General features: G+C 44.5%; 1 protein-coding gene across 27 annotated transcripts in view; it reads right to left on the reverse strand.

The window, feature by feature from the left end:
• The window catches only part of obscnb (obscurin, cytoskeletal calmodulin and titin-interacting RhoGEF b), a 614,792-nt gene that overhangs the window by 72,813 nt on the left and 514,943 nt on the right, over positions 1-27,036 (reverse strand). For 26 of the 27 annotated variants that reach the window (XM_078231785.1, XM_078231777.1, XM_078231827.1 and 23 more), the window contains 6 exons: positions 21,561-21,672; positions 19,608-20,065; positions 16,940-17,069; positions 14,252-14,373; positions 8,585-8,686; positions 5,092-5,179 (listed from right to left, as the gene is read on the reverse strand). In XM_078231785.1, the coding sequence (XP_078087911.1) occupies positions 5,092-5,179; positions 8,585-8,686; positions 14,252-14,373; positions 16,940-17,069; positions 19,608-20,065; positions 21,561-21,672 (1,012 nt within the window). The remainder of the gene's footprint in view (positions 1-5,091; positions 5,180-8,584; positions 8,687-14,251; positions 14,374-16,939; positions 17,070-19,607; positions 20,066-21,560; positions 21,673-27,036) is intronic. The other variant, XM_078231689.1, reaches the window with a different exon arrangement.

The raw sequence follows: 27,036 nt of genomic DNA on the forward strand, positions 1-27,036 counted from the left end.
TAGAGTTTGAAATGTCTTATTATTGCCTATAAATAAATTATAAAGTATTGACTGGATGTGGTACCGTTATTTAAGAAGGGTAGCAGGGATAACCCAAGTAATTATAGGCCAGTGAGCTTGACGTCCGTGGTAGGGAAGTTGTTGGAGAGGATTCTTAGAGACAGGATGTATGCGCATTTAGAACGGAATAATCTCATTGATGACAGACAGCATGGTTTTGTAAGAGGGAGGTCGTGCCTTACAAATTTGGTGGAGTTTTTAGAGGAAGTGACAAAAACGGTTGACGAAGGAAGGGCCGTGGATGCCGTCTATATGGATTTCAGTAAGGCATTTGACAAAGTCCCTCATGGCAGGTTGGTTAAGAAGGTTAAGGCTCATGGGATACAAGGAGAGGTGGCTAGATGGGTAGAAAACTGGCTTGGCCACAGGAGACAGAGGGTAACAGTCGAAGGGTCTTTTTCCGGCTGGAGGTCTGTGACCAGTGGTGTTCCGCAGGGCTCTGTACTGGGAGCTCTGCTATTTGTGATATATATAAATGATTTGGAAGAAGGTGTAACTGGTGTTATCAGCAAGTTTGCGGATGACACGAAGATGGCTGGATTTGCGGATAGCGATGAACATTGTCGGACAATACAGCAGGATATAGATAGGCTGGAAAATTGGGCGCAGAAATGGCAGATGGAATTTAATCCGGATAAATGCGAAGTGATGCATTTTGGAAGAACTAATGTAGGGGGGAGTTATACAATAAATGGCAGAGCCATCAAGAGTATAGAAACACAGAGGGACCTAGGTGTGCAAGTCCACAAATCCTTGTAGGTGGCAGCACAGGTGGAGAAGGTGGTGAAGAAGGCATATGGTATGCTTGCCTTTATAGGACGGGGTATAGAGTATAAAAGCTGGAGTCTGATGTTGCAGCTGTATAAAACGCTGGTTAGGCCACATTTGGAGTACTGCGTCCAGTTCTGGTAGCCGCACTACCAGAAGGACGTGGAGGCTTTAGAGAGAGTGCAGAGAAGGTTTACCAGGATGTTGCCTGATATGGAGGGTCTTAGCTATGAGGAGAGATTGGGTTAACTGGGCTTGTTCTCCCTGGAAAGACGGAGAATGAGGGGAGACCTAATAGAGGTGTACAAAATTATGAAGGGTATAGATAGGGTGAACAGTGGGAAGCTTTTTCCCAGGTCGGAGGTGACGATCACGAGGGGTCACGGGCTCAAGGTGAGAGGGGCGAGGTATAACTCAGATATCAGAGGGACGTTTTTTACACAGAGTGGTGGGGACCTGGAATGCGCTGCCAAGTAGGGTGGTGGAGGCAGACACGCTGGCATCGTTTAAGACTTACCTGGATAGTCACATGAGCAGTCTGGGAATGGAGGGATACAAACGAATGGTCTAGTTGGACCAAGGAGCGGCACAGGCTTGGAGGGCCGAAGGGCCTGTTTCCTGTGCTGTACTGTTCTTTGTTCTTTGGCTATCAGAATTGTAACCCCAAAATCTTGGCATGGTCTTACTGCTGAATGTGGAGCGGGTGCTCTAGTCAAACATACCTTTCGGAATTTTGGAATGCTGATCATTAAGTGAATCTATTGCTACGAGAGAAGATTTTAAAGCGTATCTTCAGAGTGGAGTTTACAAACTTTCATATGACAATCATCTGGGGGGATTCTGAGGAGAAATCCACAAACACTAACTTTGTAGCTTCAAATAGACTTTGTCATCCATATTGAGCTTAAAATCTGTGTGCATTAAGCTAAAGAAGTAGTAAAGGAATATTGTATTATAATCCATTTTCATGTTTAACAAATGTTTTCTTTCTTGTTGTTAAAACTAATTAGCAGTCCTGTGACTCTGTTCCTCCATGTTTGAAAAATAAGTAAAAGCCACAGTCTTTTGATCCAGGATTCAGTTCTGGGACCTTCCATCCAGTTATAACATCAACTGGGATTGTAACAATCGGGAACATTGAAGCTATTCAGAGTAGCAAACCCGACTCTTGCCTGAGAAAAAATGTCAATAAACATTGCACTGGTAACTCCTTCTTGATTGTACACCAAACATTCTACTTGATCCGGCTGGGTAAGTTCAGTGTTTTACAATAGTTCCTTGCCCTCAAAAAATATAGCTGAGCAGCTCAGTATGCTGAATAAGAACCACTTCTATCTCAATCATAGATTCCTCAAACATACATGAGTGGATTTATGTTCAAATAAAATTAGTGAGAAGTATATAATACAGGAATTACATTCAATTAGAAAGATCTGATCATAATTAGAGTTCTTTTCCTTTTGTCATTCCTCTTGCTAAATATTGGTTGCAAGCAAAAGGAAATTATTTAACAATTCTTCAATCATTGGTATTTTTGAGAAATAGATTTGTGCAGGTAAGGTTGATTGGCCATGCTAAATTGCCCCTTAGTGTCAAGAGTCAGCAGGGTAAATGCATGGTGTTACGGGGATAGGACCTGGGTGGGATCATTATTGGTGCAGGCTTGATGGGCTGAATAGTCTCCTTCCGCACTGTAGGGATTCTATGATTCTATGAAATTGTCATTGCTGACCTTTTGTTAAAACATATGGGGTTACATTTTACAGGCCACCAACAGGTGGGAAAACAGGGGGATGGGCCATTAAAATGGGTGCTGTGCCATTGGTGACATACTGCTGGCCCATCTGCAGCAATTTTACAAGCAGTGGGGAAGCATTAGGTGGGCTGTCCATCCATGCCCAATTGAGCTGAATTATATTTTGAAGATGGGCTCCTCGCACCCTTTCTCTGCTTGGCTGGCTCACCCCGCTTTAAGTTTTCAGCCAACAGGACTCCAGAACAAACATTCGCCTCATAAGAGCTGTTGGTAATATAGAGGCCGGCAACTCTGCAATACTGACAACACCAGTGGGAGTGGTGGTGACTATCAGTCATGCACCAAGGACATTGAGGAAGTGTTCAGTGACAGTTCAGACCTCCAGTTAATTCTGGTATCTCACTCGGCGAGGAAGGAGGTTTGGGGCAGTGATGGGAGTGATTTGCATACTGCAGAGAATGGTGAGGGCCCTCATTAACTTAACACTCATTCTATGTGTTCACCCATAATCACTAAAAAATGGGGCTTAACAAATTTAGCAGTGGGACCAATGATTCTGCAGATTGGACAACGTGCCATTCCACTACTAAATTGGTACCTTTTGCCCCATTTAACATCCAAAAAATTGGCTCAATTTACCTTTTTCTGCTCTGGTACCTTCCAGTTATGTGGAGCTGCAATTCATATTTGGCTGAGTGCCAAATTCTCTGTCCTTACTTGCAGTGGCAGCAGAGCATGAATGGCCAAAATTCAGGCTGTGGGCTTTGCTGGCCCTTGAGAAGGTGGTGAGGAGCTACCTTCTTGAACTGCTGCAGTCCCTGAGGTATAGGTACCCCCAACCTGCCTTTAGGGAGAGAGTTCCAGGATTTTGACCTAGTGACAGTGAACGAACGGCGATATATCTCTAAGTCAGGATGGTGAATGGTTTGGAAGGTGCCTTCCAGCTGGTGGTGTTCCCAGGTGTCTGCTGTACTAGTTCTCCAGATGGTAGTGGCTATGAGTTTCAAGGTGCTGTCTAAGGAGGTTTGGTGAGTTCCTGCAGTGCATCGTGTAGATGGTATGCACTGCTGCAACTGTGCATCTGTCTTGGAGGGTGTAGAAGGGTGCAAATCAAGCAAGTTGTTTTGTCTTTGATGGTGTTAAGCTTCCCAAGTATTGTTGGAGCTGCACCCCCCAGGCAAGTGGAGACTATTCCATCACACTCCTGATTTATGCCTTCTAGATTGTAGGCAGGCTTTGGGGAATTAGGGGATGAGATAATCACGGTAGGACCCCTAGCCTCTGACATGCTCTTGGAGCAACAGAATTACATGGCTAGTCCAGTTCAGTTTCTGGTCAGTGGTAACTCTTGGGATGTTGAATTCAGCGATTGTAATGCCATTGAATGCCAAGGAGCAATGGTAAGATTCTTTCTTTTTGGTGATGGTCATTTCCTGTCTCCTGTGTGGTGTGCATGTTATTTGCCAGCTGTCTAGCAGGGATGGATCTTGCTGCATTTGAACATGGACTGTGTCAGTATCTTAAGAGTTGTGAATGGTGCTGAACATTATGCAATCATCAGAGAACATCCCCACCTCTACCTTTTGGATGAAAGAAAGATCATTGATGAAGTAGCTGAAGATGGTTGAGCCTGGGACACTATCTTGCGGAAATCCTGCAGTGGTGCCCTGGAGCTGAGATAGTTGACCTCCAAATGCCAAAACCATTTTCCTTTGTGCGAAGTATGACTCCAAACAGTGGTGTGTCTGGGGGGCAGGGAGGGAGGCGGGGGGTGCAGTTTGGGGGTTCCCCTGATTCCCATTGACTCCAGTTTTGCTAGGGCTCTTTGATGCCATATTCAGTCAATTGCAACCTTGATGTCAAGAGCAGTCATTCTCACCTCGCCTCTGGAGTTCAACTCTTTTGTCCATATTTCAACCAAGGCTATAAGATAGACTTCACAATGACTGTTTATTTAATTTGGCTTCTATTGTGGTTTAGTCAAGTCCTCAATGCTACATTAATTCCGAGTTGAAGAGGATTCATAATTGAAGCTTGGTTAATTAAGGTTGCAATCAATGCTAGCAAGAGTAAATCCAATGGGCAGAGAGTGCAATCATGATCAAGTCTCGTTAAATGAATGTCATTGTATTATTAGTTACTTCTCATTGATTAACAACATTAAGACAATTATCTGATTTGAGGGGCCTACAATTGATATAGAAATGTGTCTTGCAGGATATTTAAATTATCTATTTAACTGTTCAAGTATTTTTATTAAAAGTAAGGAATTATTGCAAAAAACAATCAACTAGCCAAACTTCAGAGGTAGACTTCAGCGTAATTACGGACTCATTCAATAACAATAATTTGCATTTATCTCAGCAATACTCGATAACACTAGGCATGGTCTTTCTTGTTAGTAATCTTTTCAGTAGTTGAATATCTCCAGAATAATATGCTCATTATTAAAATAGGAATATTGCCTTACTAGAAGAACTTGAGAATTTCGTGACAAATGTATTTACCTTCCAATTTCCTCTTTGACATCATAGTAGGAATGCAGTTTTCTTCTCCCTGCTAGCTTGAAGGAGCATTCTTCATCGACTTTTGTTTCTGAATTGCCCCATAATTGAACAAGAAAACAATATTAAGATGTAAAATTGCATTATTCGCTTTTATTTTTAAACCATTGTATAATTATCTGCGGTCCTGTGATCTCAAGGCAATATTTAAGGAAAGGCAAGGAGTTCTCCCAAAAGGCCGCCATTTGTCTTTTACTACCAAAAAGAAGGCAAATTAAGTGGTCGCTCATCTCAGCTAAATTCTCTTGGACATTGCTGGCACAGAAAAGCTACCTGATTTGCTTACATAACAGGAAAAAGTCAACATGTGAGGCACTGTAACTAAGCATCAATGAGGTGGAAGATTGAGCGGTAAAGCTGTGGTAAGGATTAAGGGAGCAATCCTACCAGCTTGTCACGCCGGCTGATCAGCGTGGCAAACTGATAAGATCACGAGAGAGGTGAAAAACTGGGTTCGCGCCCAGTTTCGTGCCTCCAGCGATCTTGCCGGCCCTGGATTGCTGGCGTGATCAGCCTTGCCCCGGGAAGCAGAAGACTGATTTGGATATTTAAATATAATTTTAAATATTATTAGCGTGCCCAGGACGGAATCATCCGTGCTCACTTGCCTTTAAGGCCTGGCCAGATCACATATGATCCTCACCAACTGGGACCTGTCTTGATAGTCTCGCCAGTTGGACCAGAGGCCATTGAGGCCCCTTGGGTGGTTGGGGGTGGGAGTGGTGGGTGGGGGGCAGTGCCCCTTGGGGAGGGGGCGGGACCTAAGGGGAGATGGGGGAGGGAGGGTGATAGGGCTGTGCATTCCGCAATTGGGGATCGGCTGGGGCAGCGATTGTTGGAGGGGGGGGATGGTGATGGATGGTATTGGGGAAGCAATCATTGTGGGGGGAGGGAAGGGAAGGGAAGGAGAGGGAGAGTGCATTGGGGCAGTGATCGCCTGGGGGTGGCCAAAACTGGATCAAAAACAACACTTCAAAGAGGTTAACAATTGAAAAAAAAGTTCAAAGAACAAAGAACAAAGAAAATTACAGCACAGGAACAGCCCTTCGGCCTTCCAAGCCTGCACCGACCATACTGCCCGAGTTAACTAAAACCCCCTACCCTTCCGGGGACCATATCCCTCCATTCCCATCCTATTCATGTACTTGTCAAGATGCCCCTTAAAAGTCACTACCGTATCTGCTTCCACTACCTCCCCTGGCAACGAGTTCCAGGCACCCACTACTCTCTGTGTAAAAAATCTGCCTCGTACATCTCCTTTAAAAGTTGCCCCTCGCACCTTAAATCTATGCCTTAAACCTTAAACCTATGCCACTAGTAATTGACTCTTCTACCCTGGGAAAAAGCTTCAGTGACAGTATTTTTTATTTAAGTTACTCCATTGTGAAACTGCAGTATATTTACTCAGTCCTGGGTCAAAGTACTTCACTAAAACAGATTATCTGGTCATTAGCACACCAAAGCTTGTGGGTTTTCTGTGTGTGGCAGTTATGCCACGGTATTTTGATGAAGAAAGAAGACTGGAAAGGGACCTAACATTCTTGTGTCAATGGATGACTGGAAATATGAAATTCATGCTGCCACCAAACACATCCAGCACTTTGAATACCGGGGGGGGGGCGACTCTTACAAGAAAGTTCTAAGTGCTGAATTCGTGGGAACACTGGTGTAAATCACAATTGTTTTTTCAGTGGGAGTTCAGGTTTGAATCACCCACACTCTGTGCGCTGCAGAGGTCACAATCGTGAATGTCATTAAAAGCTCAGGGGAGGGGCCTATTCTCAGAGTAGGATGTCGGATGTGACAATTCAGTCCCGGGCCCGATAATTACATTTAAATAACATTAAAATAAGATTACTTAGCTGCTGGTTTCCTACGTGGTCCCGACCGCGTCGGATATCCTTCGCTGGGAGATGCGCGCGCATTGGGAACGCATCGCGAATCGGAGCACGCGTGATTCTCCTGCGATTCTCCTGCCCCGACCCGCCAAAAAATTAGCGGGTCGGAATGGGAGAATCGTTCCCCCCAGAAATTTTCAGGCGGCATCTTACAACACAGCTTTGCTAGCCTCCAAGATTGCTATAGCTGCAGTATGAAGCATAGCTTCTTCATAGAAAATCATAGAATCATAGAAACCCTACAGAACAGAAAGAGGCCATTCAGCCCATCGAGTCTGCACTGACCACAATCCCACCCAGGCCCTACCCCCATATCCCTACATATTTTACCCGCTAATCCCTCTAATCTACGCATCCCAGGACACTAAGGGGCAATTTTAACATGGCCAATCAACCTAACCCGCACATCTTTCGACTGTGGGAGGAAACCGGAGCACCCGGAGGAAACCCACGCAGACACGTGGAGAATGTGCAAACTCCACACAGAGAGTGACCCAAGCCGGGAATCGAACCCAGGTCCCTGGAGCTGTGAAGCAGCAGTGCTAACCACTGTGCTACCGTGCCGCCCCATTTTCATCCAGGACACGACCATGGAGCAAGTAGTGAAGAGATCCTTTTGCATCAAGACCAGAGCAAGAAGTTGACAATGGGTCAGAAGACATTCCTATAATTTTGCAAGCAGCAAGAATGTTAATAAAAATTCTACTGAAGATGTAAAATTACTGGAGGAAGTCCATAGAGGACAATGAGGTCGATTCCTCAAATTTGGAGGGCTGAGTTCTGAAAGTTTTTTAAATCTTGGGACTTTTACTCTCCAGGAAAGAAAATAATTTGATAGAGCGTTCTGGTTTCACAGTTAGAAAATATCTAGATCCAAGAAATTTTGTCTGTTAAATGTAGAATGTGAGCACAAAGTGGCGGTTTATGAACAATTGCTTAGTTTATTCAGAACTTAAACAATGCTGAAAAAAGTGAGATGTTGCTGAAATTTTTCATCAAAGGCAAGAATGCTTAATGCCTCAGCCAATTAGAATCAACTTCCCAACCAATCAGCATTCTTTCCTCCTGTAGTATATATTGCTGTGATCATGTGAAATTTGGTGTTCTTGCATTTACCCTGATGAGTGCAAGACAAAAGATTTCAACAACATGTCTCTCTTTTCAGCAATACTGTATTGACAGTTTATTGTTAAGTGTTTCAGTGGAAACAAACTTAAATAACAAGAGGAAGATAAAATTCAACCATGAATTACCACCAGAGGTGGTGAAACAGAAAAGCCCAGCATGTTTTAAAAAATAACTAGATACATTATTGTTAGTGATTTTAGAATCACAGATTCTGTTGACAGGTTTAAAAGGGTAGGCTAAATGGACAATCCCTTGATGTGGATTTACAAACATTTGGACAATGACAGACAGGAAAAACACTGTTCCACAGTGTTTTTCTACTATGATGTCTTGTGCATTAAAACATATACACTCCCCAAGCCAACAGAAAGCCATGTGATCTCCTAGGAGAGACAAAAAAACAGATGTACCTGTGCCGGTGCTAAGAACAGGTGTCTTGAGTGACAGTAACTGTGGCAAGGTGCTGATGTTCTGGGAATCACTAGGTCCTATATCTTGTTCTTCAGGAATAGCTATAGAAATAGAAAAGTAAGAAATGCTAGACTGATATCTGAGGAATGGGCAAATTGGTTTGTAGTGGCCAAAAGCCTGAGCCACTTGCATGCATGACTGCAACACCCAAGGAGCTCCACATCATCCAGGACAAATAAGCTTGCAATTATTCCAACCATCACCTTGGGCATTCACTCTCTTCATTACTGGCATTCAGTGGCAGCAGTATCACTTACAATTGCAATGCAGCAATTCACCAAACCTGTAACTGCACCTTTCAAACTCACGACCTCTACCAACTAAATGAATAAGGGAAGTAGACACATGAAAATATCATCGCCTGCAAATTCTAAATCCAAGTCGCACACTATCCTGACTTGGATCTATACCGCTATTCTCTCACAGCTGCTAGGTCAAAATTCTGGAACTCTCTTCCCAACAGCATTGTAGCTGTTCCTATACTACATGATTTGCAGCTGTTCAAGAAGGTGACTCAGCAGCAACTTCTGTTTATTTATTCATGTCACTAGTAGACTTACAGTAACACTGTTACTGTGAAAATCCCCTCCTTGCCACACTCCGGCGCCTGTTCAGGTACACAGAGGGTGAATTTAACATGGCCAATGCACCTAACCAGCACGTCTTTCAGATTGTGGGAGGAAACGAGCATCGGAGGAAACCCACGCAGACATGGGGAAAACGTGCAGACTCCGCAAAGGCAGTGACCTAAGCCGGGAATTGAACCCGGGTCCCTGGCACTGTGAGGCAGCAGCACTAACCACTGTGCCACCGTGCTGCCTCGGCAATTAGGGATGGACAATAAATTCGGGCCTTACCAGTAGAATCTCAAATAGCTGTTTAAATGCTGTCTCTTCTTGTTTGGGACTGCTCCCTCATACTGTGCACTACCTTGTCCTGAAAGGACAGAAACATTGGGCTGGAATGTTAGCAACGGTGAGGGATGGGAACAGACACAGACAGGTGCAGGACTTTGTGCCATCAGCCTGCACATTGGTTCCCCAGCTCTATCCTTCAGCTCATCCTTCCCTGGACCATTTTCCTTGATGCAGGAAGGGGGGCGGGGAGAGGTGGTGAGGGGGGGGGAGGGGTGCGGGGGGGGGGCGGGGGGGGGTGGAATGCCGGGGACATGGCTACCTGCCCAAAAATGGTGGTAATTAATGGCCTAGATTTGGCAGTAGTCGTAGGCTGCCCTGTGGATGGGTTCCCACTAATCAGTTCCCTCTCCCACAGTGATGACTTTTCCTTTGTTTACATCTGAATAGGTTGAATAGATAGGTACCCTCCATTTAGGGGTGCCCTCTTCCTCACTTACCTGCCATGGAATCCACTGCTGTTTCTAATTTTTCTATTGGCCCTCCAGCCTCAAGTGCACGCCTGCCATTTTTATTGATTGGCAAGCCTGCCCTCTGGTCATTAATTAGTCAATTGGTGGAAAATCACAGGTAAGTTCTCCACACAGTGTGGGCTTCTGATCTTATTTAGCTCACATAGCGAAAATCCTGCCCATTATTGAGCTATTGGAACTTTGAACACTGTTTTGACTGACAAGCAAATGTTCTCCTTTCATCCCAGCATGTGTGAAAGTCAAAGAAGATGTATCCTGCAGTTAGGTTTTTTTTGTAAGCTTGCTTTGTGAGATCACCTCTCCAATTGTCATATGACTACAATTCACATTAGAAGTGGCAATAATGTGTGTCCTACTACATTAAAGTAATATATATGGAACATGAGAAGAGCTGCTTTGTGAAGGTTGAAAATGTAGCCTCAACAATGAGAGGAAACCTTTAGTGGTGTGTCGAATTTGCCAACTTTTTTTAAGCTAAATTCTTGTTACTCGTATCTTAAATTGTATGGTCTACTCCTATTTCTTATGTAATTGTTTGTGCAAGTAGACCTTATTTGCATCTACCTTCACATTCTCTGTATATTCAATACCACATTTATTTTTGACAGTCATTTGCTGCCAAGCAGCAAGGATCGGGGTAGAAATTGGTAAATGTTGCACATATTGTTCAGTCATATGAAGGACACAAAGCACACCAATTTAATATTGGGACAGATTGCTCCCAGTCTGTCTGTATAGACATTGATCCCGTTACTAAAACACATTTTCTATTTAGAACTTGGCTGCAATGGTGTGCTGAATGTTCATTTTGTTTCACACAGAAGAGGGGTCAGTATTCTAAATTCAATGAATTACTTTAACCATACAAAAAAATCGGGAAGCCAGTAAGAGGCAAGAGGTTGTCTGAACACAAAAGCAAAACTCTGCAGATAATGGAGATTGGAATGATTACAAAGAATCCATAGCACATAAACAGGCCATAAGCAGGAGCAGGGATGGTGATGAGAAGGTTAGGTGGGAAGAGAACATTCAGGGGGAGGAATGGTCTACATCTGTAAAGGGAGCAAGTGATGGTGTCCCCCCACCCCACCTCCTACCTGAGATCTGAGCAGGATTACTGCTGGGTTTCCTCCCATTCCTGACCCCCTCCTGCTAGTCTGGGAATTAAGGCTGGGCAGGGAAAGTGGCCAATAATGGGTTTCAATTCGTGAGTGGATGGGCGGGATGGCCCTAAGCCTCATCCGCCCCCCTGTAAAATGGCAGACACATTGGGGCAGATGGGTAGGTGGCAGGAAAGATACTTGGGGAATTTTACAGGTCCTGAAATAGGCATTTTGGTTTCATCCGGCTGAAGTTTTTTCAGAATTATTGAAACAATGGGGCAGAATTTTATGGACACCAGCTACAAACCCACCTGTTTCATGGGGTTAATCAAACTAAACTAGAGATTTGGCTAACTTAAGTGTGGTAAAGTTTACACAGAAACTGCATGGAGTAACATAAGCAGACAGTGATTGACAATGTCAGAATTAGTATTCTTATAAAATGAAAAGTTCAATTGTGTGTGTTTATCTATGCTTTCTTGTATCAGATGCACTTGTTTCTTTATAAATTCACCAAGCAGCTACCTGTAAAAAATGAGCAATTCAAGGGGTTCTAAATGCTTAATTATCTTGGTGATGACCAGGAAAAAAAGCTGACAATGATCTACAGCATTCAAGAGTGATGGAAAATTACTGATGGAAATTTAGAACATTTCTATTATATATATAAAAATATATATTAAATAGCAGAGAGATGATGGTGTACTGGTCTGGACCCAAAGGCCTAGGCTAATGCTCCGGGGACATGTTAAAATTCTGGGGACATGTTAAAAAGCTAATTTCAGCAATGGTAACCATGAAACTGTCATTGATTGTCGTGAAGATCCATCTTGTTTACTAATGTCCTTTAGGGGAGGAAACCTATCATCCTTACTCCAGTCTGACCTACACGTGACTCCAGAACCGTAGCAATACGATTGTCTCTAAACTGTCCTCTGAAATATTCAGTTCAAGGGTAATTAGGGGTAGATAACAAAACCTGGCTTTGCCAACGATGCCCACGTTCTATTAAAGAATAAAGGAAAAACATCAGGGCAGACTCTAATACGATGGTCTGAATGAATAATTAGATGGTCCACTGGACAATTGTAACATCAAGTAGATTTTGGTAGGACTTTGGTAATTCTGTCAACCAAACATCCTTGTAAATCTTAGAAACAAGAGTGTAAAGATCATTGCAAGAAACAATTTGATGCTGCAGCCAAGCAACTTGGTCAGTTGCTGAAGAGTGATTGTTCACTGGGTGACCATATATATAACTTGTTGTGAGGCATTTGTCACTAACAAATGTATTGTTTTGCCAATGGGTATGAATCTACTGAAGACGTTAGATCTTAAGTTGGGCTTTAAGTGCATTTTAATTCTTTCTCATAATTTCTGTACCTGAACAATAGAGTAACCTGTCAAACGTAGAAGGATATGTCTTACAGCATCTGTGGCCATGTAGAACGAAAGAGAGTTAACGGCCTGATCACTTTTGGAATATTGAAGGACTGAGTCAAATTGGCTCAGGAGCCCAGATTTTGAGTTGCAGAAACACGACTTGTGGGCTATAGAGGAAAAGGTCTGAACCTGGTTGAGTTCTTTGGGGAGGTTTTCTTTGAGAGATATCATGTACCATTTTGGGATTCTTAACAATAGACAGGAATGTGCGTAATAAGTGGATAAGCTCTGTGGAACTGTCAAGTTGTCAAGTCATTTAAAATTCCTACGTTTCAAATTTTGGGAAAAATAGCCTGTTGTGACTCTTGATTGAACAAAAGTGGTGCCTGAAATTTAAAGATGTTTGTCAACACATGCCTGGGAGTTATCATTAAAGGATTAGTATCACTTGACTGCTTCCATAACTTACTATTATTGGAGTGGGGCGTCTGTAAGTTCACAGTTTGATTGGCATAAGGCTGAGGGTTATCATTATACGATTGGTGCTGTTTGACTGTTTCCACAGCCTACGTTTATCACAGTGGGGGGATTGTAAGTTCATAGTTAGATTGACAGCTTCAACTGGTCATAAATTCAATAGTTGTCTTTGATGTGGGGCTATGAATACAAATGTTTATTTTATAATTAATGAATTACTTCAAGGAAATAGAGTCAGAGAGTCATAGAGGTTTACAGCATGGAAACAGGCCCTTTGGCCAACTTGTCCATGTCGCCCTTTTTTTAACCACTAAGCTAGTCCCAGTTGCCTGCGTTTGGCCCATATCCCTCTCTCATGCAGTACAATGCAGAAACCCCGGTACATACAGGGAATAGAAGACATTTCCAACTCTCTTCTGCCAAGGGAAATTGAGGCCAGATCGACTGTTCAAATTAAATTGTGACTGATCGATTTTTGTCAACCAATTGCATTCAGGGAAAGAAGTCAGTGTCTGGGGTTAGGTCACAGGTCAACCGTGATCTCATTGAATTGTGGAAGAGGTTCGAGGGATGAAAAGGCCACCTTTTTCCGTGTATATTCCGAAGCAGCCCTCTGAATGTCTCCCCATGTGGCTTGGTATCAGATTTTATTTTATAATGCTGCTGTGAAGCAGCATGGGGCAAATGGTTTCATTGAGGATTGTTGCAGGGCACGTCAGGAGAAGAACGAGGCAAACCAAAAATCTACAACACAGGATTACTTCCTCACCAAACAATGAAAGCAACGTGTGATAGACAGAGCTGAACCATCCAACAGCCACTGGATCAGATCTAAGCTCTGCAGTCCTGCAATGTTTGTTTTAATATGAGACTATGTACTAGAAGGGATTTAAATGTATTGAATAGGCTTTTATCAATGAGAGGTTTTTTTTTAATATATTGAAGTTTGTAATAGATACTTAGAACTTTATTTTACATCATCTCACCATGGCTCCTGTGATCTGTCCGATTCAGGAGCAAAGATCTAACCCACTTCAAGTCGCTGAGCTTGAAAGTTTACTGACCTGAAATGTTAACCATTTCACGTGCCAAAGGGAGTACCAAATGCTTCCTTAAACTTCAGTTGAAATATACTAATTAACAATAGTTAAATTAATTCTTTATCATCGCACAGCAATATACTATATATAATATACGTAATAACAATTATAACTATGCTTGGTTAGTATTGAAGACTGTTATGTCTTTCATATCACCTGGACGCTCTTGTGCAGCTAGATGAGTGTGGTAGCTCTCTAGATGACCCCTATAGTGCCTCTTGATTTCAGGCCGCATGTGCACTTCTTCTTCCCTCTTACCAACTCTTTCACTTAAAATCCTTGACAAAGATAAAAAGGTAAGTGTCAGTGTAAAGTACAGACAGTAATACAGGCACAAGAATGATTCAGTTAATAATTAGGTACATCTATGGATGACAATGAATATATAAATTGCAAATTTGAATTTAGAATAATAGAATCTTTATAGCGCAGAAGAGGCCATTCGGCCCAACAAGTCTACACCGACTCTCTGACAGAGACCTTACCCAGACCCTCTCCCCTGCCATATTCCTGTTACCCCACACATTTAGCATGGCCAATCCATCTATATGACACATCTTTGGACTGTGGGAGGAAACTGGAGCACCTGGAGAAAACCCACACAGACACAGTGAGAATGTGCGAACTCCATACAGTTACCCAAGGCCGTAATTGAACCCAGGGCCCTGGAGCTGTGAGGCAGCAGTGCTAACCATTGTGCCACTGTGCCACTGGCACAGTGTAAAAATAAACATTTATTTTTAAAGCTCTTTTTCTCATAAATTCTGAAGGGCAGATTTTAAAATAGTGCCTTAGCATATTTTCTATGCTAAATATATTGTATAAATCCAAATTGTTATTGTTTGTCTTTGCTTAAGTATCTACCTTTGTTTAAGAGTCATGCACCATGGCTTGCAACCACAGCCAGAAAAGTTCAACATGGCCACTGGAAGGTATCAAGAATGGTCACTGATGGTGTCTGATACATGGTTGGCTGACAAAGGAGGGGGGGGGGGGGCATTCTCCCACCCCACCGTGCTAGGTTTTCAGTGCAGCGTGGTGGGAGAATCTTGTGTCCAACTATGCGCAGGATTCGTGCGTGCACGATCCGTGCTGGAAGCCAGCGGGAAGCCCAAGTAAGTTATTTGCATCTATTTTTAATGTGATTAGTGGGCCCAGGACTGAATTCTCTGGACCTGCGAGCCTCTCTCACCCCGCCAGGGTTTTTCACTTCAGCGGGGTTTACAGTAGCTTCCCACTTTCGGGGAATTATTGGGCTGATCCCGCTGGAGTGAAGGGAGGGCAATCGGGGCCGCCCAGAGGGTTGGGCAGCAGGGGGTGGTGCCCCCTGGGCATGGGCAGCCTGGCAGTGCTAGCCTGTGCCCCTGGCACTGCTGAAAGGGCAAAGTGCCAATGCCCAGGGTTTGAAACTGGGAGAGTTTCAGATCCATCTTTTGGGTGTGTTTTTAGATTCCCCCCATATGCACTCTGCATGCAAAATTCTGAGCGAGCCTGTTGCTCACTGCAGAAACCTGTGGGCAGGGCTTAATGTGCCCGAAAGCCTGCAGAGGGAGGTAGTGCAGGCCTCTGATGCTGCACATGCGCATTCGCAGTAGCAGGGGTCTGACAGACAAAGAGAGAGCTGACAAAGAGTACAGGCAGCCTGAAACAGCTCCCCCTGCCCCCGCAATCGTGGGGGCCCGCAGTCAGAGATACAGCCCCCACCGACTCCCCTCCTGCTGCCCAGGCCGATCGCGGACTCCCTCGCTCCCCCATCGGTCGTGGCCCCGCTGCCCACCTCCTACCAATTGCGGCAGGGTGGCAGAGGGCCCCCTCCCCCCATTATCCCCACCCACTAGCCCCTCTCCATTAGCCCCGCCTCCTGGCACTGCCCGGTGGGCATTGCTCGGGTGCTAGGGTGACATTGCCAGTCTGGCATTGCCCAAGGAGCAACCCCCCCTTGCCCTTGGCCGCCCCAGGGGCCTCAATGGCCTCCAGTTCCACCGGCGAGGCCAAGTCGACTGCTCCCTGTTCATGGGGAGCATGTCTATTTCTCATCAGCGAGAACCTTCCCGGCGAGGACATAAAGCCAGGGAGCCCGGACAACTGAGCGCCGGGCTCGCTAATGACATGTGAATGCTTCTTTAAATAAATTTCCATACATTATCCTGCCTCTCGCCCATTTCCGACGAGAGGCTGACCACGCCGGAAATCCGGCGCTTGTAAAATCGCGTTAATCGCTTTACGCCCCACTTTACGACCGCATTGCACCTGAAAATAAATGCAATGTGATGGTAAAATCCCGGCGTTAGAATTTTTTTGGCAGAACCGCCCCCGATATACTTGGGAAGGTGCAAAAGAGATTTACCAGAATAGTTTCAAGGGTGATAGAATTCAACTGCAAGGTTCGGTTATTGAAACTAGGGTTTTTCTTCTAGGAGCAAAGAAGGTTGGGCGGGTGATCTAATAAAGATGCGCAAACTTTCAGCAAACTTAGATAAGGTAGACAAAGAAAGGCTGTTCACATTTGCTGATGGTGGGCAGGACCGGATGTTTCACCACAACGACTAACTTCAGAGAGGCTATTCTGTCTTGACTATGGAATTTGGACTTCTTACTTCATTGAGATAGCAAATCTGAAGTTTAGGTTATACTTTGCAAGAACATACCAAATACTCAATCACTGTGGTACTTCAAGAGAGCGTATGTCATTACTGTGATTTCAAACTGACAAGTTATGAATTCCATTTCAATATTAAACGTTGCAGTATGATTGTAATTATCGTTAATTTTTCTTCCCCTTGGATGCAGCTTATATTTTACTTAAAACTAGGTATCAAACGATAACTGCAAGGGAAGGGTTACCTTGAGAAAATATTTGGCTCAGTTACATTTAAATGAACTGCAAACGCTTTTCTTCTGAATGTGGTTGGGCTAAACTGTATTTCACGCAGCTTCTTCACAGTGACAGGTTGAATGTTCTCATTGTCCAAACCTGTGTGTGAGAAAAATTACATTCATAAGAAAGCACAGAAATCAGAAAAGGCAGAGCAAGCTCATCATCTGCATATGCACCTGCCTACCCTGTCATAAACTCTGTCCACTTATTTAATTTGCAGCAGCAAACAACACTAAATCCCAAAGAAAATGAAAAACAAAAATCCCCCCAAAATTCTAAGTATTGAATTTGCGTGACAACTGGAGTAGATCACGCTGTTTTTTTCAGCGGGAGTTTAAAAATGAATCTCCCACACTCTGTGCACTGCAGAGTGCACTAGCATGAATCACTCTAAAAAATCTGTGGGCAGGGTCTATTCCTGCTGGAGAGGCTGACAGAATAGCACCGAGTGAGCCGCTGCGCATGCGGCAATCTGTCAGCACCGAGATCGGTGCGTGCGCTGTGGCCCCTATCTGCCGGCCTCCTGATTGCTGGTCAACTCGATCGCCAGTCCCCCAACCCCCACATCGCCGGCCGTGCGACTCCCCCCCCCCCATGGCCCGAATGCCGGCCACCCAAATATGTTCTGGCACCCTCCCCTCCCTACCCCAGCCCCGACATCCTGATCCCCGCTTCCCCCCCAAACCGACAGCCTGACCCTTCGCTCCCCACCCCGACCGCTGGCCTCCCTCCCCCACTGATCCTGACTGCAGAATGGTAGCGTGAGCCCCCAGAGGCTCTGTCTCATCAGACTCTGCCCCCATTAGGCCTCGTCACCATGGCACTGCCCCATACCCGATGGGCAATGCCAAGATGTTCCCTGGGCATTGGCACTTTGCTGCTTGGGCAGTGCCAGGGGTCCCTACCCCCAATTGCCACCCCCCCCCCCCCCCCCCCCCCCGGCGCCTGACCCTCTGGGGAGCCTCGATAGCCCCCCTTCACTCCAGAGACGCCGGGCCACCAGCTCCCCGCAAGTGATTTCCAGCACGGAGCCAACGCTCAGGCCCGGACACCGAGTGCGAATCACGCGAATCAGCCGCCTCCAGAGTCTCCTGGTCCGCTGTGTTAAAAATGCAGTGCAGTGGGATGGGAGAATCGCCCCAAAATGTGGGAATATTCATCCACTGTTAATCTCTGGCTTCCTGTCCCAATACAACACTCGACACTATAGCAACCATTATGGTCTTCCATACTTCTTTCTTTTTCAGGAGCAGAAATAAGCTTTTTTCTTCTCCAGTGTAAAAGATGTAAAAGGAGCATAGAGTATACTGACTCTCGATAAATGTGCGAGATCAGTAAGTAATATTTCAGAGGTTTTGGCATTTCTGAAATGCATCTACTACACTTGCTGTGGTAATGAATGCTTAAGTATTTAAAAACTACAGAGATGTATTAATGGAGTAGAATCACAGGGGATAATTACTTTACCATGCAATTATCTCCCACTAGATGTGCCCTTTTAAAAAAGAAATATAGATTGTATTTCTGAGTTATTCTCCTCATCCATTTAATGAAATACAGCTGGAACAGGGCTTCTCAAACTGGGGATGGTGACCCCCAATGGAGTTGCAAGACAAGATTCTGGGGTTGTAAGCTGCTCTGGAGCTCTGACTTTTGAATCCAATCCAATCAAATCAAATCAAAAGTCAGAGCTCCACGGCAGCTTATAACCCCAGAATCTTGTCTTGCAACTCCATTGGGGGTCACCATCCCCAGTTTGACTGAACGTTAAAAGCTGTGAGACCCCTTTAAATCTTGCTATTTTTAAATGGTGGGGGTGGCCTAAGTGGCCAATGCTTGAGGCCTGATTCCTGTTCAAAAACCCACTAAGGAAGCAAGTTTTAAAAATCCATGAAGACTAAAATCTCTGATCTATGTTCTCACAGATTTCTCCCCCTCCCCACCGCCCCCCCCCTGCACCTCCCTGGCTCCCAGCCTCCACACTCCCTCCCACAGGTCTCTCCACCTTACTCTCACAGGTGCCACTGAGTGGTAATGGCAATTTAGAAACCTTCAAATGGGGTCACAGCAGGAAAATGTTCAGGAAAGCACTGAGTTAGGATGTTGTAGAGTGAACGATTCTTTTTACAGTGCATCTAATCAACATTTCTGGCACTACTGTGTTTAAAAGATGATTATAAATTCATTGCATTTCATTCCACCTTCCTGGTTTTGTAAAATGGATGAGTGTGTACTTCCCCATTCATCTCAGAAAATATCAGAAATAAAATTGGCATGATTGTTTGCCAAGTATATCCTAAATTAACAATATTCATATAATTCAAAGTTGAATGCTACCTATATAGTCAGTGAATTAAAAACAAAAAGTGTTTGACAAAACATTTCAATGCTTGAAAACACACATTTGAAAGACATAAATGATATCATTGTGTTATTGTTCTCTGGTTATAAAGACAATGTGGATTCTTGTCACTTTATTCCTTTCCCAAACATGTTCACATGGAGAGTACGCCTTTTTTAGTGTTATTCTGCTTCTGTACATGCAGGTCTAAGAGGGTGCTCTCAACATGATCTCCATGAAAAGATAATGCTGACAAATAACAGACAACCATACTAATCTGGAACGTGACTAACCTTTTACAGGCCTGGCTTGGCCATCAACATTGCTGGGTTGAGAGTCTGATGTATCTGGTTTAAAAGGTTTATCAATTTCAAGTGGCTTCATCTGTTCTGTAAATTGTTCTGGAATATCTGCCACTACCCTACTGTCTTGTGGTAGATCCATGTAAAACATTGGCGAATCTGCCAATTTATTTAAAGCTATTTCCATGCCTTCATGTACAGCTGAGACTTGAATAGCTTCTTCCAGTTCTGAAGGTATTGTTGCCTCTTCTTTGTTTGAATAAGTTTCTATTTTCTTTTCATCATCTTTTCTGTTGGCCGAGTGTTGATTATACTCTGCAGCCAAGGGCGGTGTTCCATCTTCATTGTTTAAGTTGATCTCTGAGAATGTTACACTTTTTCTCTTTGACCTTTGGGACGTACTTGCACATGTGAATTCTGGCAAATATTTTTCTTGTAATGCATGCCTGCTGGAAAGGCAATCAGAGGCATTGAGAATTTTAATCTGACAATTAATTAGTTTAAACAGCCTAAGGTATTGCAATCGCATCCACCGCAAATGTATTTATTTCTTTTTGTTGTTTCTATTGCTCATTCTGCCATTTCCGTAATATAGGGTGAAATTTAATGTAAGTGATGGGGGTCTTCCTTACCAGCTGGAGAGCCCTGAGTAGCCTACACATGGGAAGGCAACCCAAATTAAGTGCGAATCAGGCACTTAAGTGGACAGTGTTGGGCCTTCCCCGGACCAAGGATTCTGAAGGCAGAAATCCTGCCTGTGAGAGCTACCAGTCATAGGGCTTGACGAGGAAAGAGTGACCACCCCTCTCCCCCATCACCAGAAGCCCTCAGGCAACTCCAATAGGGGTTGCTCTTTGGGCTTCAGGTAAGCTGAGAGCCCCATTTAATTGCCTCAATTGTTGTTGGGAGTGGGAAAGCCTTCCACAAATCTTCTTGCCCTGTACTTAATCAGGGAAGAGGTGGGAAGCTTTGGGGATCCTCCCACCACCTTCCAGCCTGATTACATGCCTTCCATCACCATTTGCCATGTGGGTAGGCATTAAATCATGTGCCTGGTCTCTTTCTTGTTTCTCTGTTGATATTCAATGACCATTTGTTGAACTGCTGTCTCTTTTCAACTTCTGTTTCTATCTCTCTGCTATTCTCCCACCTCTCAGATTCCCTTCAAGAAACCCTCGAAAGAAAAGCTTGCATTTACTTGGCAGTTTTCGTCACTTCAGGGTGTCCTAGAGCACTTTACAACTCACAAAGCTCTTTTTGAAGTAGTCACTGTTATGATGTAGGAAACCCACTAATCAATTTTCTTACCTGCCAAATATGCTGATCACCCTCAAACGTTGTTACTTTAACCAGAGGACACTAAACATACTAGAAAATCTTCCAACTCTGAAGGAGCTGGAAAATACTTTAATTTCAGTTTGATGAATTGTCTACTTAGAGTCTCTTACATTATTGGTGGGGAATGCCAGATTTAAAGGTGACACAATCATGTTAGTATTTACACTGCAAGAGCTGGAGTAAAGATAGATCAAAAAAGCAACTCGGGTAGATAAGAAATGGTCTGATTGCAACTGAGATTTTTATTCCTCTCTTAATTCAGTATCAATAAACAACTGAGCACCTAGTATAAGGAGAGATGGTAATGACAGATAGCACACCACTTAAAAATCTTTTACTGATTACTGATATTACTGCTACTGTTCTATTGCCATGTTGCAATTTGACAAAGCTGCCAGTGGTGATAACTGGTTATTACCAGTGGTAAATTCTAACCTGGCAACAGAGTAAAAGTCCACCAAAGATACAGAAAAACACTTGCCATCTGCAGCAACATCTCGACTTTACAATCCATGGGGTATTTTTAAAGAGAGTGTCTGTTGTGATGGTACTTACTTTAATGTAACTCTGAAAGGGCATGGGATAACCTGCAGAGTCAGTACTCACTTTATATCAGCCTTGCTTCTTTGCACTCCGTACTCTGAACTTGGTATCTGTACTTGAGTCGTTGTTCTTGTTCTAGCTCCAGCGTTTTCCAGTGCAATATCAGCAACTCTTCCTGGAAATGGACAACGCAATGAGTTCAACTCAGGAGTATGGATTTTGCAATTAAAAAGTTATTCTCAACTGAAATTGTTCTAATGAGGCCTTTTAGTTTTCTCATTGTTGACAGCTAATTCAAAGTGGGCACCCAAGGTGGGCACCTTCAAACAGTATATTCTTTATGTTTCCAGCAAATTGTATATCAATGGCTTCCATTCCTCTTTTATTTTCTGAAACAGAATCAAGTCTTCTCTGGTAAAGGGACTGTTTCCATGGATTCTCTATAAGAATGTGGGAGCTGTAAATGTGTCAGGTTGTGGCATATCATACAGCATTTCTGAAAATGGGTTGACTGCATTTGTCTCATTAATAAAGACTTCAGAACTTTGAACTACAGAGACACCGTCTCCCTTGTGGAGGGATTCCCCAGTCCTGAGGCAGTGAATAGAGTTTTGACTGGGCGCCAAATTATCCATTCTCATTGTCTTCCATTCTATTTTATGACAATTGACATGCTGGGATGTGATAGGTTGAGCACATCACCTTAAGTTTTAAGTTTATTTATTAGTGTCACAAGTAGACTTACACTGCAGTGAAGTTATTTTGAAAATCCCCTAGTCGCCACACTCCGGCGCCTGTTCGGGTACACTGAGGGAGAATTCAGCACGGCCAATGCACCTAACCAGCACATCTTTCAGACTGTGGGAGGAAACCTGGAGGAAACCCACACAGACAGGCGGAGAACGTGCAGACTCTGCTGTTGGAGGCAGTTAACGTTGTCACTCACTCTCAATTACAGATACCTCCTGGAAGACGCCAAGGCTCAAAATAGAAGAACTCCCAGTCAGGCCTGCAATCCCTTCAACTTCATTCTCTGCCACTGCAGAGGGAGCAGCTGGCTACCAGGAGGAAAGCCAAAGGAAGTCAGAGCCCTCCAGGTCTCAGCTCTCCAGAGGACGGCTGCCAAACTCATCCAAGACAACGGACTCATCTCTTCAGCAGGTTGCCTGGATAGACCAGCATTTGTCGCCCATCCCTAGTTGCCCTTGAGGAGGTGGTGGTAAGCTGCCTTCTTGAATCGCTGCAGTCCTTGAGTGTAGGTACACCCACAGTGCTGAGAGGGAGGGAGTTCCAGGATTTTGACCCAGTGAAGGAATGGCGTTATATTTCCAAGTCAGGATGGTGAGTGACTTGGAGGGGAAACTCCAGGTGTTGGTGCTCCCAGGTATCTGCTACTCCTGTCCTTCTAAATGGCTTTGGTCATAGGTTTGGAAGGTGCTGCCTTAGGAATCTTGGTGAGTTCCTGCAATGCATCTTGTAGATGGTACACACAGCTGCCACTTTTGTTGGTGGTGAAGGATAGCAATCAAGTGGGTTGCTTTATCCTGGATGATGCCAAGCTGTTTGAGTGTTGTTGGAGCTGCACCCATCCAGGCAAGTGGGGAGTATTCCATCACACTCCTGACTTGTGCCTTGTAGATTGTGGACAGGCTTTGGTGATTCAGGAGGTGATTTACATTCCACAGGATTCCTGGCCTTTGACCTGCTCTGGTAACAGCAGTATTTATATGGCGAGTCTGGTTCAATTTTTGGTCAATGGTAACCCCAGAATGTTGATAGAGGGAGAATCAGCGATGGTAATGCCATTGACTGTTAAGGAGCAATGGTTAGATCCCCTCTTGTTGGAGATAGTCATTGTCTGACACTTGTGTGGCACAAATGTCATTTGCCACTTGTCAGCCTAAGCCTGGGTACTGTCCAGGTCTTGCTGCATTTGGAATTTTGGACAGACTGCCTTAGTATCTGAGTAGTCATGAATGATACTGAACATTGTTCAGTCATCAGTGAACATCTCCACTTCTGACCTTATGATGGAAGGAAGGTCATTGATGAGGCAGCTGAAGATGGTTGAGCTGAGGAAATTGCCTGGAGGAACTCCTCCAGTGAGGTCCTGGAGCAGAGATGATTGATCTTCAACCACCACAACCATTTTCCTTTGTGCCAGATATGGCTTCAACCAGCAGAGGGTTTTACCTGATTCCCATTTACTCCATTTTTGCTAGGCTTCCTTGCCAGCATTCAGTCAAATGCTGCCTTGATGTCAAGGGCTGTCACTCTCACCTCACATCTGGCATTCAGCTCTCACATCTATGTTTGAATCAAGGCAGTAATAAGGTCAAGAGCTGAATGACCCTGGTGGAACGCAAACTGAGAATCTGTGAGAAAGCTATTGTTGAGTAAGTGCCACAGAATAGTGCTGTTGATGAGCCTTTCCATCACTTTACTGATATTTGAGAGTAGATGGATGGGGCACTAATTTCCATGTTGGATTTGTCCTGTTTCTTATGTACAGGACATACCTAGGCATTTTTCCATATTGCCAGGTGAATGCCACTGTTGTAGCTGTACTGAAACAGCTCGGCTAGGGGCGTGACAAGTTTTGGAGCTCAAGTCTTCTTTACTATTGCTGGAATATTGTCAGGATCCATAGCCTTTGCAGTTTCCAGTTCCTTCAGCCATTTCTTGATGTCACATGGCGTGAATCAAATGGGCTGAAGACTGACATCTATGATGCTGAGGACCACTGGAGGAGGCTGAGATGGATCATCCACTCGGCACTTCTGGTTGAAGACTGTTTTGAATGCTTCAGCCTTATCTTGCACTGATGTGCTGGGCTCCTCCATCATAGAGGATGGGGATGTTTAATTATCCACCACCATTCTTTAATTGTCCACCACCATTCACGGCTGGAGGCGACACAACTGCAGAGCTTACATTTGATCCGTTGGTTGTGGGATTGCTTAGCTCTATTACTTGCTGTTTATGCTGTTTGGCATGCAAGCAGTCCTGTTTTGTAGCTTCACCAGGTTGACACCTCATTTTTGGGTATGCTTGGTGTTGCTCCCGGCAGGCCCTCCTGCTCTCTGTATTGAACCAGGGTTGTTCCCCTGGCTTGTTGGTAATGGGCCATAAGATTATAGATTGTGGTCGAGTACAAATCTGCTGCTGCTGATGGCCCACAGCGCCTCATGAATGCTCATTTTTGAGCTGCTAGATCTGTTTGAAATCTATCCCATTTAGCACAGTGGTTGTACCACACAACACAGAGCGTATCCTCAATGTGAAGACTGGATTTTGTCATCACAAGGATTGACTCCTACCAATACGGTCATGGACAGATGAATCTGCAGCACGCAAGTTGGTGAGGATGAGGTCAAGTATGAAGTCAAAGATGAGGTATTGGTTCCCTTACCATCTGCCAGCTCTGTCTGTACTGGTAGTATTGAGCCACTCTTGATGATGGACATTGAAGTCCCCCACAGTACATTCTGTGTCTTTCAGTGCTTCCTCCAAGTGGTGTTCAGTATGGAGGAGTACTCATTCATCAGCTGAGGAGGTAATTAACAGGAGGCTTCCTTCCCCATGTTTGACCTAGTGCCATGAGACTTCATGGAGTCCAGAATCAATGTAGAGGACTCCGAGGGCAACTCCCTCCCTCCCGACTCCCACTGTACCGTGCCACTTCTACTGGGTCTGTCCTGCTGGTGACACAGGACATATCCAGGGATGGTGATGGTGGTGTCTGGGACATTAGCTGTAAGGTATGATTCTGTGAGTATGACTATGTCAGGTCGTTGCTTGACTAGGCTGTGAGACAGCTGGGTCTGTCATTGTTGTTTCCAGTGCCTAGCTTGCTGCTGGGTGGTTTATCCAGTTTCATTCCTTTTTGTTCCATTTGTCACGGTTGAATACAGCTGAGTGGCTTGCTAGGTCATTTCAGAGGGCATTTAAGAATCAACCACATTACTGTGGATCTGGAGTCACATGTAGGCTAGACTGGGTCAGGATGGCAGATTTCCTTCCCTAAAAGACATTCATGAACCAGGTGGGTTTTTACAACAATTGACAATGGTTTCATAAAGGCAAAATACTGCGGATGCTGGAATCCGAAACAAAAATGTTGGAAAATCTCAGCAGGTCTGACAGCATCTGTGGAGAGAGAATAGAGCCAACGTTTCGAGTCTGGATGACCCTTCATCGGAGCTAAGAGCAAAGAAAATCAGATGAGATTTATACTGGCAAGGCGGGGAGGCGTAATTGGACAAAGGAAATGTAAATGATGATGAAGAAGGCTGAGAAAGGTGTTAAAAGTGTCCATTAAGTGACCAGAATGTGTGAATGGCAAAACAGAGGTACACATTGTTAAGGGTTTACCTGAAGGATGTGGCAGTTGCCCTGAAGTTGGGTGGGGGGGGGGGGGGGGGGGGGGGGCAGGCAAAATGGAGAGCAAGAATGGAAAAGTGGAAAATGGAAGTGAGAATGAAGGGTGATAAAAATGGATGAATGAGATGAAAAGAAGAAATGAAATAAAAGAAATGGAAATGAGGTGAAGGTTGTGGGGAGAGTTCACGCTCTGAAGTTGTTGAAGTCAATGTTTAGTCCAGAAGGCTGTAAAGTGCCCAATCGGAAGATGAGGTGCTGTTCCTCCAGTTTGCGTTTGGGTTCACTAGAACATTGCAAAAGGCCAAGGACAGACATATGGACAGGAGGGCAGGATGGAGTGTTAAAGTGGCAAGTGACAGGAAGGTTGGTGTCCTCCTTGCGGACGGACCGAAGGTGTTCTGCAAAGCGGTCACCCAGTCTGCGTTTGGTCTCTCCAATGTAGAGTAGGCTCCATTGGGAGCAGTGATTGCAATAGACCAGATTGAAGGAGGTGTATGTGAAGTGCTGCTTCACCCGAAAAGAGTGCTGGGGCCCTGGATGGTGAGCAGGTATTGCACCTTCTGCGATTGCATGGGAAGGTGCCGTGGGCAGGGGCTGAGGTGTTGGGTGTGATGGAGGAGTGGACCAGAATGTCCCGGAGAGAACGGTCCCTGAAGAATCTAGTCTGATTTTCTTTGCTCTTAGCTCTGATGAAGGGTCATCCAGACATGAAACGTTGTCTTTATTCTCTCTTCACAGGTGCTGTCAGACCAAGAGTGATTTCATGGTCATCGCTAGAATTAATTCCAGATATTTTCTTGAGTTTTTAAATTCCACCATCTGTCATGGTGGGATTTACAGGGGAGGCGATGGTCTTGTGGTATTATCACTAGACTATTAATTCAAAAACTCAGCTAATGGTCTGGGGACCTGAGTTTGAATCCCACCACGACAGATGGTGGAATTTGAATTCAATAAAAAATATCTGGAATTAAAAATCTACTGATGACCATTGTCGATTGTTGGAAAACCCCATCCAGTTCATAATGTGCTTTAGGGAAGGAAATCTGCCATCTTTACCCGGTCTGGCCTACCTGTGACTCCAGAGCCACAGCAATGTGGTTGACTCTCAACTGCTCTCGGGCAACTAGGGATGTGCAATAAATGCTGGCCCAGC

This window comes from Mustelus asterias, chromosome 2 (genome assembly GCF_964213995.1).
Source record: "Mustelus asterias chromosome 2, sMusAst1.hap1.1, whole genome shotgun sequence".
NCBI lineage: Eukaryota > Metazoa > Chordata > Chondrichthyes > Carcharhiniformes > Triakidae > Mustelus > Mustelus asterias.